Consider the following 16910-nt stretch of genomic DNA (forward strand, 5'->3'; position numbering starts at 1 on the left):
ACATACAAACTGTATATTCGGGTACTGAACGCGCCTTCACACCTAAGAGGTCCGGTGGCAAACGGTGAGCACCTGTCATCAATACAGTGAAGGTTGGATGTCCAGGGTTCACTTCTCGTACCGGGCATGTGGCATCTTTTTACATGGCTGACTGTTTTACCGAATTAGTTGCTGCATCGTCGTAAAACATCAAATCTTCATCCCTCACCCCATCCCTCACTCCCCGCTTTACCTATCTAAGCAGGAAGCGGGCAAACACACTATCATACAAGAACGGATTTACAATAAAGTCTCACTGATGTCTTACAAATGGAGCTGCGACGGCTTCATGGAAGCTGGCCTGAGCGCAGTCTAAATATCTTTATCTCGGGGACGCAGTAATGGCAGCCAGTAAGTTTATCTCTGAGACACATCGTTATCTGTGATCGATAGCACTCCATCAGCAACAACGATGATGCTACCAACGCTATCAACAAGAGGTGTTTAGAAGCATCAACGAAATTCATAATTGTTGTCGCACTATCATTATTAGTATCGTCGTCGTCGTCGTTGTCAGAAGTACTTAAGGCAGAGAAATAGTTAAGTCACACTGTCTTTTTAAAACTGCAGTCACGTGACACCACAGTTTCCCACCACCACCACCACCACTACCACAAAGTGTCACCCCGACTGTGTAAGCAACTTTCTCGTGTTAATCTCCGAGATCTCGCGCTATCTGACCAACGGTGCTTGTCCTAAGTAGCCTGTGCTCTCTCTCACATAGCCCTCGAGTGCAAGAAACTTACTGAGCACGTGACTATTACTTACTGAGCACGTGACTATGCCACGAAACGCTGGCGAAGCAGACTACGTACGAGAGCTGAGTTGATTGTACAGATGTGAATGAACCAGGCTCGAACAAAACTTCCTGCAAGTGCTACTTTTTACTCAAGTTTTATCTATCGGCGGGCACCCGGCGACCTGTGGACCATAAATACAGGGGAGGCAACACTGCAGCCCTCTGAAAACCACGATCTTCAAACCCCAACCTTCTGGTCCGCATGGTTGTCCTTGCTGGCTCAGTACCCTTGGCGCGTGGCCTGGACTGGCAAGATGCCAAATTAGACCTCTATGTGGTCACGTGTCCATCGTCGAGTTCGCAAGCTGTCTGGCCTACCTGGCCGCGATTACAAGATTACACACATAAAGATTGTAATCACATGTAGTCGATATATATATCTTTCAATTTTGGTTTCAGAGTTTCAATAACAAAGAAACGGTCCTCTCAGGATAGGAAAGCATGTAATAATGGCATCCTCATACTGAGGAAACCGTTTTGAAAAATGCTGTCCATGCACAATACCTAGTGTACTTAACTTTAGTAGGTAGGACACGTTCTAAACATTTGTCCCAAACACTTCAAATTATTGACAAGCGCCCTCTTTCTTTCTTGAATGTATCTTATTAAAAATAGTCTCAACCCTTCCTTGAACTCACAAGCTTTGGTGGGTTTTTTTTTTTTTTTTTTGGGGGGGGGGGCTTTTTCTATTTTAAAAAAAAAACCTGCATAGCCTCTTAGCCAAAGCTTCTCTGGCGGTGAATGTAACACCCCTGCTTTCGCCCACACCAATTAATTTCGAATTGCTCTAAGCGGGGCTAAAGTGATTTGCTATGTACTTGTAGGGGGGAAGAGAAGCAAGTCCTAATTGCTCACACAAACTGCAAGTTATCTTTTATGAAGAGGGTATCCCAGAAACCCAAACTCGGACGCCGGCGCGACAAGCGGGTAACAGTGTGTCAAGTACCCGCACAAGTGTGCCTTGCCTTCACCGTCCCTCATTAACAATTATAAATGGGAGCTGGGTCTGGCCAGGTGACCGTGTAATTTCTGACTAGGCTGGGTTGGCCCCTGCTCCCTTTACTTTTCATGCACATGCGCACACATGTTCCAAGGTAGAACAGACATGGGTTTGACAACCGGGGCCATGTAATACGCTCGCCTAATTTCTCTCGCTGTTGTTTCTACAGTGGATCATCTCTGACTCCACCCTCTGCTTCCATATTTTTATCTCTATTTTTTTTTAAAACTTGTCTTTAATTAAACCATGTATGGCTCAGACAACGTGGCTGCCCCTCATCCCATTTTGACAAGCGATGACCGTGAGAGGCAGGCCAGGCTGGAGGAACATCAAGCTTCAGATGGTCGCGGCGGCCATTCCTGGGGTTGCATCACGTTCCACGTCTCCTGGGAGCGGAGCTTGCTTTATTGCCTTATTCTGAATGGAAAAGTACCATGATCAGACGAACGATGATGCTACTGAAGAGGCTGGTTCCCAATGACGACTGAAATCCTGAAAAATTATCCTTGCTAAAGAGTGGTGCGCGCGCCGTTTGTATGAGCGAGAGAGAGAGAAATATTGCCCATGTGCGTGGTCTTTGAAAGGTTAACATGTTTTGCCTAAATGCATAAAAGTGCACAGCTGCACAGAGAAGAAATAAGCAGGTCATGGATTAGAACACAATTATAATACGACTACAATGCAAGTAAGACTGTAGGCGATACAAGAAAGAAGATGTCTTGATGTCTTGGTTGGCAGCCCTTAGACTTTCAAAAAACAATTATCTCCGTCTCGGTCAGCATTGTCGGTAATCCTGTTAAGTCAACTTTAAGCAGGAACCAAGGGATTTACTCAACACCTGTTACTGTATGATCCTCGATCCTCTCACTTCCTTTTCCCCGACCTCTCCCACTTCAAGCGCAGTGTAAAACAAAACCCGTAAGGCACAGACCATGACCTTTTTGTGGTCGTTAGGGATTGGGGTGTTAGAGACTTCACATTTCTGGTGGCCAGCTTTACCAGAGATCGGTGCCCATCTTCTCTCCTTTACATCCCTCAACTCTCTTTGGAGTAAGGTACCTAATCCTGCCGTCACGGGTATCGAACCGGTGTGCCTCTCACAGTTTTTCAGTGCTACAACAAAAGGGGGAGCCAGACCAGAATGTTAAATCGGAATAACAATGGATTATCGTGGCATCACGCACAGGTATATTAACACCTTTAAGATGGAATAAACATTCTCTAACATTCACGACCTTTCAGTGAGAATGTAGGACGAATAGTTGAAGAGTGTTATATGAGAAGAACTTTACGAAATTAGTTGCTGGTAATGAATGACCTTTAACCCCAAACATGTGGTGGTGTAACTTGGGAAACAAGACGCTGGTCCTTGAATTCCTCGCCTTGCCACAGGCCAACCTTACATCTCTTCATGACCAAGGCCTCTGGAGCTGCCATGGTTGCAGCATGCGATGCTCTTGTCCTGACATGTCATACTGCTCAGTATGGTCGCACCGTCCCCTCTCCCAATAGGGAGATCGAACCCCGCCATTGGGCGCCCCTGAACACGTGTCATGCCGCAGCAGCAGCTTGTGAACGATGATACTAGTTGAATGTATGGTCCCTTCATATTGTGACCGCGAAAACTTTATCTCAACTTGGAGAAACTACGCCTCTGAACACGGCAGACATTGCCTGACTCGGACGACTTAGGACAGAAGGACTTACAACAAGATATCGATGTGAACTTTCGAGGTCAAGGTGCATGGCCACAAACACGCAAGTACTAACAAGGTCTTTGCTTTCTTCTTGCTTCCAGCGCATGGTGAAGATAGGAGATGAAGTGAATGAGTGATTCCAACTTTGTGGTTCTGCCACTTTTCCGACATGGTTCACGTGCATGCAAGAAATCAGAACTCATCCATGTCGTTCGAATCAAAATAACGATTTCTCCAATATAGTCACCATCATCGGGAATGGATCAAGCGTGGGTACAACAAGAGGACATCTTGAAGCAGATTCACTAACGTAAACAACTGACGTGGATGACGTTGATTTGCCAGAAGTGGGGAAAGAAAACAGAAAACAAAACAAAAGGTACCCCACAACATTACGATTTATGAAAATTATACTCATGCGACAGTAAAAATCCCTTTCTCGCATCGCACCATAAATCATAAAGTCGATTGAAATTTTCAGGAAAAAAATAAAAGCAAACATACCGTTCTTTTCTCAAACCCTTTATTGCTCGGAATAAAACTAGAACACAATTAAAGTAATCAATTAAAATGTCGGGTTTGACCTCCGACCCTGCACCCAATATTGTATTTATTTATGGAACGTTCAAAGGGAGCGACAACTTCGGACAGTCCATTTTCATCCAACAACCCACATTTATTCGGCTATTAACGGAAATATATATCACGGATAGTATAAACGGATATATATCACCCTGTCTTTTATACAGTCGACCTCCCGTTACGTCGAAATTATCTTGAACTCGAATTTTTCAAATCAATTGTTTGGTTTCCCATTACAGCAATGCATAGTCAACTTACGTAGCTGGACTCGGCCTAGCCAAAAACTTCCACAACTGGAATAATTTTAAGCCGGTCAGCATGTTGAAACCAACTGAAAAAATGTCGGAAAGTGTAAAATCGTTTACTCCTCCCCCACCGACCCTGCGCTCCCATAGTCTCCTCTCTGTGTAGGAAACAATGTGCGACTCAGTCTCCGCAGGATGCCGGAGTGTCTTTAAAACAATGACAAGATATGAACATTTGGTTAAAATTAATCGTCCACAGAGAAAAAATATTCTTTTTCGACGAACTTCCTTAACTCGAACCTTCTTTAACTCGAATTTTTTTATTGGTCCCCTTGAAGCTTCGACTTACAGAAGTTCGACTGTAACTCAGTGTTTTTGGTTCCACCATCCACACATCTGTTTTCTACTGTACCGTCAGCGCCACCTTCGAGAAGAAATTTTGGTTTCCTGCCACGAGTCGCTCAATTTAAAATGCAAATAGTTGCTAGTCCTGTATCGAGCCACAACCTATACTGCTTTGTATTCACCTTCGTGTCATTGTTTTAACCCTCTAACCGTGTGTTCCTAACTTCAAACGACGAGCTTACAGGTCTGGAAGTTGGGCAGGTAGGAACATTTTCAATACGATCTTTTATGAATTTTCCAGCTGGCCATGGTGCTCTTCAGATTCAGATAACTTCCATGGACTCCCCCCAAACAAAAAAAAGAAGGTGTTCAAGACAGCTTAATTAATCGACAACCTTTGCAATACCTGGCCTCCCTTTGAAGCTACTCGATACCTGTCTACTGCGTTGTTGGTGGAGGTACATTTATTCGGCGATCCACTACCGTGTCTCTGGCAAACACCACATCAAGGCCGACCGGCCTCCTCGAGCAATCGGCGCGTGTCCTCCGCTCGGCGTGTCACGTTAGAAGTGTGTGTGTCGAGGGGAGTGAGTGGGGTGAGGGGTTTGTGGGGGGGAGACTATTAGAAGTCTTGAGGTCATCCCAGTCTGCCAACGGTCTCTTTTCACACCAGTGAGCAGCTTGCAATTCTGGCGCTAAATTGTGTGTACATTCAAGAGATGGGTGTACGTGTCCTTGCGCCAGTCGGCAACAGGTTTTTTTTAACTTGCACTTACCTTTAGCCAAACGGTCCTCTAGCTTCTCCCTCCCCTTCCCCAGAACCAGCCGCTGTTGACAGCGTGAGCTTTAAATTTAACGGATGCGATACAAGCGTCATTGGCTGCTTGCCCTCGATTGCATGGATTCAAGCGGTGTTGGCGACTAAGCAGTTTTCGTCTCCCACACGGGGGGAAAAGGGAGGTGAGGGTGGATATGGAAGGTGTGCTATACATACTGACGACAAGGACCTCTTGAACTGTCCACACACACACACCGGGGTTGTTAACTGTCGTATGCACACCCTCGCACAGATCCTCCCTGCTGCACTGTGCCAATAGTAGCAGACACGTACTCTCTGTGCACACACACACACGCACGCACAGTTTCAACGATAGGAGGCGCTCACGGGACGCGCACATGCGCACTGGCCGACTGAAAAAGCAAACACAAAAGCCTGACGATTAAACGTACCTCTTATCATATTACACACTCATTGAAAACGTGGGCCGCCACAATGGGACCCATTCGCAAAATTCAAATCGGTCTTCTACACGAACACGGGGGCTTGTGCCGGACAGACGAGGAGAGGAGGGTGGGGAAGAGGAGGAGGTGCACGGTCTGCGATGATAGGAGTTTGCGGTTCGAGGTGTTGATGGGAGGGAAATTTGAATGGGACGTTGCGGTGGTAGGAAGAGGGGTTGGTGAGGGGAGGGAAGGGGAGAGAAAACCTCACGTCCCAAATAGCGAGGTGTCTGTGCACATCTGCCACGGGTGGGTGGGATGGAGGTAGTAGTAGTGAGTTGGAAGAAAGAAAAGAGACCGAGATGGCCGTGTACACAGCCCCTCACGTGGCCATCTGCCGAAACGAGCGGACCGGTTCTCCACGTGTACAACGGAGAAGTTGGAACGCGCGAACGAACACACTCACGCACTGTCATCCGAAAGAAACGTTATATATATATACACATTTGTCAGATTTAAGTAACAAAAGAAACATTATATATATATGTCAGATTTAAAGTAACCTTTGTGTCACCGATCACACATTCAAGAGTTCGAGCTTGCTCAGGTTCTGCTATCTACCCTGACTTTACTCGCTCGACCGCAAACACCCGCTAGCAGCTCCCGGTCTGACACTCCAGTGCGAAATACTGAGTCTGAAAGACATGATGTCGTTTCAAAAAGAAAACACAATATTCTCTTTCGAATATAAAAAAAAATAGAGCAGCACCCTCTGTTTATTTATAATTCTGTCGTCGACCATTCAACAACCTGTGAATACACCCACGGTTGTACATTAAACGGGTGTTCTGCTCCTTAAACTCATGTGTTCTACCATGCTTGTGTGTGTCTGTGCGCGCGCACGTGCATATGTAAAAATATTATTACTTTCAAAATAAGGCCAGCACGAGAAACACCTAGTCTATATATACAACATGACACAAACACAAGTTGTCTCAACCCGCACTGGCTTTTGTAAATCCTCACGAAATCGCAACTAAACGCAAAACATTTATCACTTATCTGCTTTCAAAGCTCTTCCCTACTCCTGGCATGGCATTTGAATAAACAGCCGAAAAAAATGTCACTGAGAGCGGTGGTGGGGGAACTTTGAAGCACAGACTACGAGCTTAAACACTCTCTCACCTTTTTATACCTCCGTTGGAATTCAATCTTTTTTCTGTCATTTTACTGTCAGATATTTCTCCTCTCTCTCTCCCTCCCCACTTAATCTTCTCACTTATTTCCCTATTCTCCCCCTCCCTCGCCCTTAATCTTTGATCACTTCCTCTCTTCTTTATGTAGATTCTCCTTCAAGGATGTATGTTAAAACTTAGAAGTGATGAAGATGAATTTTCTGGCCGGCTGGATGTCCACACTATTAACAGTGGTGCACGTGGACGACCATGGCTGTAGTCGTCTGTGCTGAAAGAAATGTAGATGGAGTGCCGAGTAGATTTTCAACTCATGTCACTGGTCTTGTGGATAAGATTTATTAGAAGTTTGGCCGTTTATCTTTGTAATGGTCTCCGTGGAATTTATTTAGACAGGTGTGTTCTAGGTGTCTCTGTCAAGTCTTGTTCCAAGAGTGTACAGACATAGCTGGCTTTAGGATCCCTATTATCTTGGATCTTGAATACACCAGTCCTGCCACTTTTTTGTTTCCTTTACTTCAAATGAGAAATGTTATCCCAAACTGTTTTCACACGTGTCTGACCGGAAACGAGAAACGTGTGATCTTAAGTCTGTCTTAAATTTATGCGCCCTCGTTGAGTGTTGCCCTATAAAAGTGACCATCGCGACATGGTGGATGGAGAAAAAAATGCCAAGACCGTCGGGAAGACCAAGGTGATGGAGTCGACCCAACGTGGCACGCTGCCGAACCCAGTGACGCCTGGCCAGGGTCCAGTAAGTCAGCGGCGCGCGAACCCTGCTCACTCCTTCACCTTGCTCTCTTCCCTCCAGCCCCTCGTCAAACCACTCCTTCACCACTACTACCATCCACATTACCCCCACTATCGTCCACATTACCCCCCACTACCATCCACATTATCCCCCACTACCATCCACATTATCCCCTACCATCCACATTATCCCCCTCCCCATACATTTCTGTGTCTGGTATTCTTTTTTATCTCAAAGTAAATTAACAAGTCAACCCTCAAAAATGTCTTTTTCAAATAACATGGGTAGGCTAAATGTAGGATAGTATTACCCAACATGTCAGCGAGTAAACCCTTTCCTCTATGCTGAGATACCAGTCTGCACACGCCATCAAACTCAACAAACCCAAATGTCAACGAATATCTAATTAACAAATGGTACGAGATCTCCCATTGGTTGTAACCTTGGACAAAGTAAGCATCTCAACATACTAAGTTAACGCTTCTCGTCTTTGGGTGATGTTTGCGAGCATGTATCTCGAGAACCAAGAGGTGGAATGTCGGTGGTAGGGAGGGGTGTACTCAGTAAGATCTTTTTTATAAAAAAAACCCCGCTATCGTGTACTGACCTCAGCCCAGCTATTTAGAAAAAAAACTGCTGCACTCTAAGAGACCTTTAAGTCAACACAAAGACAACACCTTTGTGCGGTCAAAAGGGCAGACAAAGGACCTATGCCGAGTGGGAGGTGAACGCACGCCTCGCCCTGCAGTGAGTGAGTGCTTCTGTTGAAAGCTGTCATTTGCTCTTTTGGAGTAGGAGCGTCTTGCTGTCGTCAGGCGCAGGTTGCTTTAAGCTGTGCCTACCCGCTACGCCATTTTCGTGTTACTCCGCTCCATTAATTGCCCGAACAGCCCCTGCGTATGATGGTGTGAAATAGATGTTACCGTGCGAGGGAATGAACGGCAAGGGGAATTTAACTCTTGAATGTTGTCACGTGACTCGCTTTCTTTTCAAGTACGCACCTGTTTCTACTATAACTGGTCTTGTTATTTACCTGCCGGTGTCCCCGCGTCTACACAGGTGATGGTCGATGATTCGATTCAATGTACCTTGTCCTCACTGCGCACTCGACTGAAGCACATCTCTTTAATGTTCCACAACTCGCCTTTCTCGCAGCGTGGGTACCTCTCCCATAATTCTCCTCCCTTCCTTGTACACGCCACAAGCCGATACAAGATTTGTGTGTACGACTGCGACTCGTCAGCTCAAGCCTACTCAACATGAATTACAATGGTTGGTCAAGCCAAGAGGAGAATCGTAAGACAGGAGAAAGAAAGAAGAAAAAAATAAGGGAAAGTAAACAACTTTTTCTTTAACGAATAAGAACAAGTAAACAATGGTGTGTGGGTTGGGGTAATAACAAGACACTTTCGGTTATTTACAGGGTTTGTTTGGATGTTGAGAAAAAGCAATAGTTAAATATTTTTCGTGTTTACTGTCGATATTAAAGTGAGATGCATGAAATGAAATCCACACTGTATTTATTTTATTGCATGCACCTACACACGTGCACGCCTGTACATAGCGTATACGACTACTCCAACTCCTAAGGATTGCACAAAGGTCGATGACAAGCCTGTTTCTGGAAGACAGCCAAGCGAAAGTGGACAGATGGACAAGCTTTCAATTGTTTGAGCTAGTGATGAACATCCAGCAATCGATGTTACGATAACTTATCATCTCTTCATCATTTCCGCCCCAGCAACTCCTACTGCGCCATCTACCCGTCTTTCCACAAAGTGCTTCGTGAACATTGAGACATCGCTTCTTGGCACAAGGATCAAACTGTGAAGACACGACATGGCCGGCAAATAATTCTCGACACGATATGACCCACCAAGAAAATACACTTTCAGTCTGCAATAGCCTCAAACTTGTCTTATGGTAAACACCCTCAGACCGATTTTACTACTTCAACATTACACTTTAGAACAGCCTTGACCTATCTTCGTCCCCACCAGAAAGGCTTGACCTTTTGGAAGATAAAATGCATCACTGAGGTAATAACTGCCGTAAGGCGCCATTTAAACCAGCTGTAGCATGCATGCGCACCTTAATTACATGAGAGATAAGCTTGCCAGACTGCTGTACCGTACTGTGTTCAAAGAGTAGCTTCGCTCTTTTCGGTGGGTGGACACCCAGTAGGCTCGGCGGTGGCTGTCCTTGATGGGAGAAACAGGAAGGATGGGTTCATCGCCTCTAGCCACCATTACATTTAATAAACATGAAGATGGCGGGATCTCTCCGGGCATCCTTTGCCCTCAGCGACGTGGGGACCGACGACATTTCCTTTACAATTTGTTTCCGAGCTGGTTAAGTATTTTTTAAAGTGATCATCGACAGATAGTTAAAACTCGGCGCAAGATGTCGAACTTAAAGTCCAACCCTAAGCTAATCAGTGAAGTACAGAACCACATCGGAGGATTTGAAACTGCTTACTCACGATGATGGTAACAAAATGATGACGATGTACATTTTTCGTACCGGCCATCTTTTACGGAAATCCTTTTATTTCTGGCACAAAGAATGGCGTCCACTTTAACGAACAGTAGCAATGGTACAGCAAACCATTATCTCAGGTTTATAATGAAATACTAAAGCTACATCTTCCTGTAATTTCAGCAACAGTAGTAAAAAGTCGGGACATTATCGATACAAGTTACAAGAATGTCTTGAAATCAATGCACCCGTCTTTCTTAAAGCACACTACCCCTTGTTTCCACATATTCTCCAGTTTACTTTCTGTCGGGATGACAGGGTCTGGCCAAGCAAAAGTCCCATTTCCACTTTTGGCGGCAAATGAAAATGCATGTAAAGGTTTCACAATCAGTGCATGTGATTTGGTGGAGTATTTTTGTCAAGGTAGAGGGTGACAGGCTGAGCAAATATTGTCAGGTCATAGGTCATATCTCTTTACTTTTCATACATGCTTTTTATAGATCCTAACTTCGCGTAAGCCCAACCCGAGAATGATGGTGTTTTCTGTCCTTTTTAGCTCTTGTTTATATCTAACAATGTTCTCCAAATATCTGTTACACGACAACAAGTTTCAATACTTTATAAAAATATTGACAAAACACACTGTATATATAAAAAAACTATATAAGAATATTGCGTAAATCAAACTACGCTGAACTTTTTGTGACCCGTACAATATATTTTTTTTCTTTTTCACTCTTGTTTATATGTAACTATGCTCTCCAGGCTAAGCAAATATTGTCAGGTCGTATGTCATATCTGTTGCTTCTCATACGAGCTTATTATAGATCAAGCCCTACCCAAAAAGGATATTCCCCTCTTCTTTGCTCTTGTTTATACCTAACCATGGTCTCCAAAATACAATGTAATTTATAAAAAAGAGGCTATTGAAAAACATCAGGTAAATCAAAATATGACCATACATCGGAAAGTGAAACCATTTTTAAATGCTTACATGGTAAATTTGACAGTCTGTAAACTTTGATGTACTTTATCACATACCGCTGTCTTTATCCTGACCAGTCGTTTATGAATTTTTTGTTAAAAGCTTTTATTGTAACTGTAAATGTAATTCGATTTAAGGTCGGTGTTTGGGTGGCGATGTAAGAGCAAACGCTGATGCCAGACATTAAACAATATTTCACGGACAGCATCACAGACGATCTATGCCGAACTTGTTTGCATACCACCCAGTCACACTCACCAACACACACAGCGGAGAGAGCATGTGGGATTTTAAAACTATTATGCGTCTTCGTAAACATAGTCAGGAGTCAAACAATAAACAGGGTTATTATTTGTGTAAATTACTTGGCCCTTGTAAGCTTTGGATAAACATGTCTATGTGCTACTGAGCGCAGTGTTCAGCGGATGCCTTCCTTCGCATTTGGACAAGCTCCAGAGACCACCTCTTCAACATCTTTGTTCTTCTAGCAGTTAATACGGACTTCGATCAGATGCTAAATTTTTTTTTTCAAGTTTTTCGCCTTGCAAAATCTCGGGACAATGCCTTGCTCATGTCAGTCGCGACAAATGGGCATACAGAAAAAAAAAATCCGGCATTTATCATCCAGTGTTGCCAAACAAAGGACTGTTGCGTAAGACAACTCTGCAGCATTATGACTTGTAAGCTATCATCGGCTAGAGTTACCTGCTTGTGTCGCGGCACGACTCACCCACCGCTCACAGGTGGGTGACCGATTTCGACTACATGTACGAGCTTTTACTTAAAGCCTTCAGCATCTCGCCAGCTCACCCGCCTGTCCCTGTTCCACGACAAAGATGCGACTTTCACCCGATGACATCTCTCCTACGCCACAACACCCCCGCCACACATTTTCATCACCACCCTCCTCTACTGCTCCACTTACCACAACAATCCCCATCTAATGACAGCCATGTCTGCCATTACTCGCTTTGTCTCTCGCTCCACTCGGTGGGTGAACCTTCCCACATACCATCCACCAACATCCACTGCACGGCCTCTGTCTGTCACATGCACTGCTAACCTGTGCTGACACATTGCTAAACTCGGGCACAGGGGGGTGTAGGAGGGCAGGGGGTGAGGAGCGGGGTGCAAAAATCAGTGGTTATCAAAATAATGAGGTTGAGACGACTGACTCCGCCACACCATGTAGGACGTGTTCGCCACCCAGCTTTATACTCTCTAGTGGCCTTGAAATCTAATATACCGTTAACTTCTTACCCTTGCCTCTTATCTTCCCACAGGACTTTTTTCCGCTCACGAACTTTCTAAGCGCAGAGGGTTTGTCGCTTCATAAAAAAAAATAGTCGACAGACAATAACAAAATCGTTCTCTGGTAGTTAAAGCATACCCCGAAGATTTTGGACTTCTTGTCCAGCAGGTCTGTTCTTTGCATTATCCGTGTGGCTTATACACTTATACGCTTATGTTCTTTTACATCATACACTTCTGCAGCCTTTCCGTTATCTACAGCACCCGTCAGTTTTTTTTAAAACACAACAATGTTTTTTCGACTGCACCCGTTAGTTCCCAATCTTCTCTTCTCTTGTCCCCAATGTAGGACGTTGCTCTGCAAGCCTCGTTCTTTCTCTGCTGCAAACTTTTCTCTACAGTCAACAACCACCACAAGTGCGAGGTCGAACACAGCTCACGTGATCAAAAGAAAAAAAAAAAAGACAGCAACGGCGGCAAACCGTCCGGAAGTGCAGTATCTGCCATCAAAACGTAAGTGGCAGTTCACAGCCAGACATCAAAGAGATGAATTCAGCATGGCGCACGAGCTGGGACAGGACCGTCGGTCACATCACACACAGCGGTCTCCCAGAAACGTTTTTTGATCACAAAATAAGGCTAACCCTACCTATTAAAAAACACGGCGCAAAAAAAAAAAAAATGTTTCCATTCTTAGCAAATACAAGCAAATAAGGACACGAAGCGCGGCGGATAAAAAGAAATGTAGGAAACCAGCTTCAAGGGCTGAGACCACACATCACATCACCTGGATGGCGACGCGTAAATAAAAATGGCGGCGGACAATGAAACTTTATTCATCAAAGCTGTCACATCAAGAAGCTAACACAGGTACTTACATGTCTACAGAGGCAACAAACTGTGGGACACAAACCCGGTTTCTACATCAACCGTGATTCCGATGACGATTTTTAAATGGTTTTAAGAGTGTGAACTAAGTCAAAGCGTTCAACGCGGTGCATCTATATGAGGTTACACGGCTGATGTTCATCGAGGACAAAGGTCTACTCCGCGACCAGTGACACTGAAACCTTGAAGAAAGGCATCAAACTACGTTTTTAGCATTTACCTTGAGGGACAGGGTTTATCTCGGAAAAAGGGTTAAGTGTACATGACAAAAACAAATAACAGACCCGATAAGAACTATCAATATTAGCTTCTGACCAAAAAAAAAAAAGCAGTTTCTCAGGTGAAAATGGTTTTAGTGATCTTCGAGAGGTCTTTGGCATCCTGAACACACAAAGCTAGTTAAGCATTGCGAAGGAAGCGACATGAATGTTACTGACCCGATTTTAGTCACTGTCTTTTCGGACGAGTTATGCGACAATTGAACTTCATCTGAATAGAAATCATGGTCAGACAGACAATCATGGGACACTGCCAAGCCGCTGCACTGGTGTACAGGACCTCGTTGGGGGGAAAAAAATCAGGAAAGTCAGATAGACTCGCTTTACTGACAACTGAAGTAAATGCACCACTTTAATTCTCCTTTTGATCATACTGAAAATACTGAGGATTATCAGCAACACGAGTAATGAAAGCACTGCGCATGCGCCAATATTTCGTAGCCATTTGCTTGTTAGGCTTCGTCGCGTTTTGTGGCTTCAGACCTTTACTGTCACACATTCTTCCTTTGCTTCATCGATAAGACGAAAAAAATGGGCGAAAGTTTCTTAAGAGGTACGTGTGATCGACAGCACTTGTAAATAAAGCAGAGAGTGTGTTTGTAGATATAAATATAAAAACAAATCCGCGCAACTTGATCCTATCTTAATTTTGTGGAGTACCCCTATTGTATTCGACACTCCGACGAATACTTTAATCAGTTTATTCATCATAAAACATAACCCATGGGTCCGAACTAAAATTATATTAGGCTCAGCAAATTTTAACGACGTCCATGTGAGATAGACCCTCGGCGGATGGCCACAAACATCTTTTCACTCCAATGGCTTCCGGCGTCCCGCGCTGTCTTATGACCCGCGAGTGTATGGAGAGCTGACTTCGTCTACATCTCTAGAACCTTCCAAGTCTGGACAAGTGCACAAGTGCCGTTGCTTTCATTGTCTAAACGGTGAATGTTAGCTTCATACAAAATATATGTGCACTGAGGGTGTGTCGACAACAGAAGACAGCTAGTTGCGATGCACGACAATTAGATCAGTGAACTTACTTTGAACAGTTCGAGGGGAAGTGACCTAACTGACAGCGACTTCATTTCACAGGGCACCCTGAGAGAAAGAGGGGGATGAGTGAAAGACGCTGTACCTGCAACGGCTTTCGTTCTCGAAACAAGTGCATTACTTCAATACAATGACGTCATCGATGTCAACTGTCGAATTCAATAACCTTGACTGACAGTTGGAACAGTTTGTGGGACATGCTCGTGACCATTAGTACTGTCATCCCTTCGGTGGACCACTGGATCCTTGATAGTAAATGAATAAAAACATCACCAAGCAACAAAAATAAAAATAAATAAAACAGATAGGGTTGCCCTGGTCTACATTTACGACTAATGCTACCAAAGTTTATTTTCTAAAAAGTTTCCAAGTGGTTAGCAGTAATGTATGTCTGGCTCACCTGGCTCAAAGTCGAACTTTATGTTCGCCTTTGCTCCTATTTCAAGCAATCGTCTAGCCAGATGGCACTAAATCGCGTACAGACCGCAAAGAACAGGACAGTAAACATAACACAGAAATGGGGGAGAGGCAGGAGGAGGAACAGAATGAAGTGCAACCAAATTAAAGATATTTTGAGCTAGGATCTGAAGAAAAAGTCTACCTCAATAAGTAAAAACACTACACTCTCTTTCTTTGTGCGTGCTTCGAATTCCCACGCACGTTTCATTCGTCTACGAATGTCCATTTTTGCACAGTGGAGATATACCGCCAGTTGTACAGATGCCATAAGTCCTTTGTAACAAACCATCATGCTTCCCTCCTTCGGACATGCAACCCGTTCGCTGACGGAGATGGAGGTGACCTGCACGCGCGTCCAGCAAGCCCACCAACATTTTTGAGTCCAGCATGCCCACAAGCATTTTTGAGTCCAGCATGCCCACCAGCATTTGTGAGTCCAGGATGCCCACCAACATGTGCGAGTCCAGGATGCCCAACATGTGCGAGTCCAGCATGCCCACCAACATGTGCCAGTCCACCATGCCCACCAACATGTGCTCGCCCTCTACAGCTTCCATCGCCATCTACCTGCCATTACCACGCGGAGGGCGGGCTCGGCTAAGGTCCCCCACAAACTTTCTAGTCCTCTTGCCGAGCTGGCCTGGGTTAAAACTTGACACCCTACCCCTGTTCCACAACTCCTTCACTTCGCTCTCTACTCCCCCGTCTGCACCTGAGCACAAGACGGCCAAACACAAGAGAAAAAAAAAAATGAAAAGAAAAAGAAGCTGATCTCTACTCGCGATAGTGACCCACATAGGCTGGTCGGACATGCCAAGGGGACCATCACCGAGCGAAATGAGAGGCGCTGGCATAGCGATTCACAAATAAAGCAGTGCAACCACTTTCACGTGCCATCGTTAAAAAAAAAAAAAACCTGTCAGTGTGCACATGTGACAGTCCCGCTTGTTTGCATCATTACAAGCTGGAAAAAGCCAATGCACATTATCTTTAAGTATTTTTCAGAGCTTAATATTCCTTAGGACTGAGTCGAAAACATCGAATTCATGAAGAATGAACGCAGTACATTCAACTTGTCTAAAATAATGATGGTAATAATAAAAGTACACCTACTTCCTGTCTCGATGACTAAAAAAAAAAGTTTCAATGTTACACAAAGTGCTGATGTTCATCAATGACAAGTCTCGTATTACAAGCAGCAAGAAAAAAAAAATCCCTGAAACATTGAAATACAAAAAGCTCCATGACAGCCAGCAGGCCTCACACTCAATATAAATAAATGCCTGACACCTATACCTGTGTCTCATTTTGCTGAGTGTTGTCCCCCTCCCGTGTAGTAGGTAAAACAATGGACTGATAACTCGTTTCTCACACACTAACATACATTTTGACATAGTACTGTAGGGTCTGGATCAAGGTCTGCCTTTGATAAGCTTGCGCCAAGTTAAGGTTGTTTCCGATTTCAGTCCACGAAAAGCTTCATCGGGAGAAATCATGGGGTCACTGAGACCAGGACATGAAACAATTTTGCATGAGATAATTAGAGCAAAACGTGTTAGGTAATGGATAATGGCAAGGCAGCCTGTTCTTCCAAAGGTACATATATCGTGATTAACACCAAAGGGCAAGTTTACTTTCACCCC

At 44.4% G+C, this 16910-nt stretch overlaps 1 protein-coding gene across 1 annotated transcript in view; it reads right to left on the minus strand.

Annotated features, from left to right (window-relative positions):
- LOC112558054 overlaps positions 1-15830 on the minus strand; it is a 45407-nt gene extending 29577 nt beyond the window's left edge. The window contains 1 exon segment of the mRNA XM_025228240.1: positions 15611-15830. Coding sequence (XP_025084025.1) covers positions 15611-15830 — 220 coding nt within the window.
- Between the last annotated feature and the right edge of the window lie 1080 nt (positions 15831-16910).

This window comes from Pomacea canaliculata, linkage group LG2 (genome assembly GCF_003073045.1).
Source record: "Pomacea canaliculata isolate SZHN2017 linkage group LG2, ASM307304v1, whole genome shotgun sequence".
Taxonomy (NCBI): domain Eukaryota; kingdom Metazoa; phylum Mollusca; class Gastropoda; order Architaenioglossa; family Ampullariidae; genus Pomacea; species Pomacea canaliculata.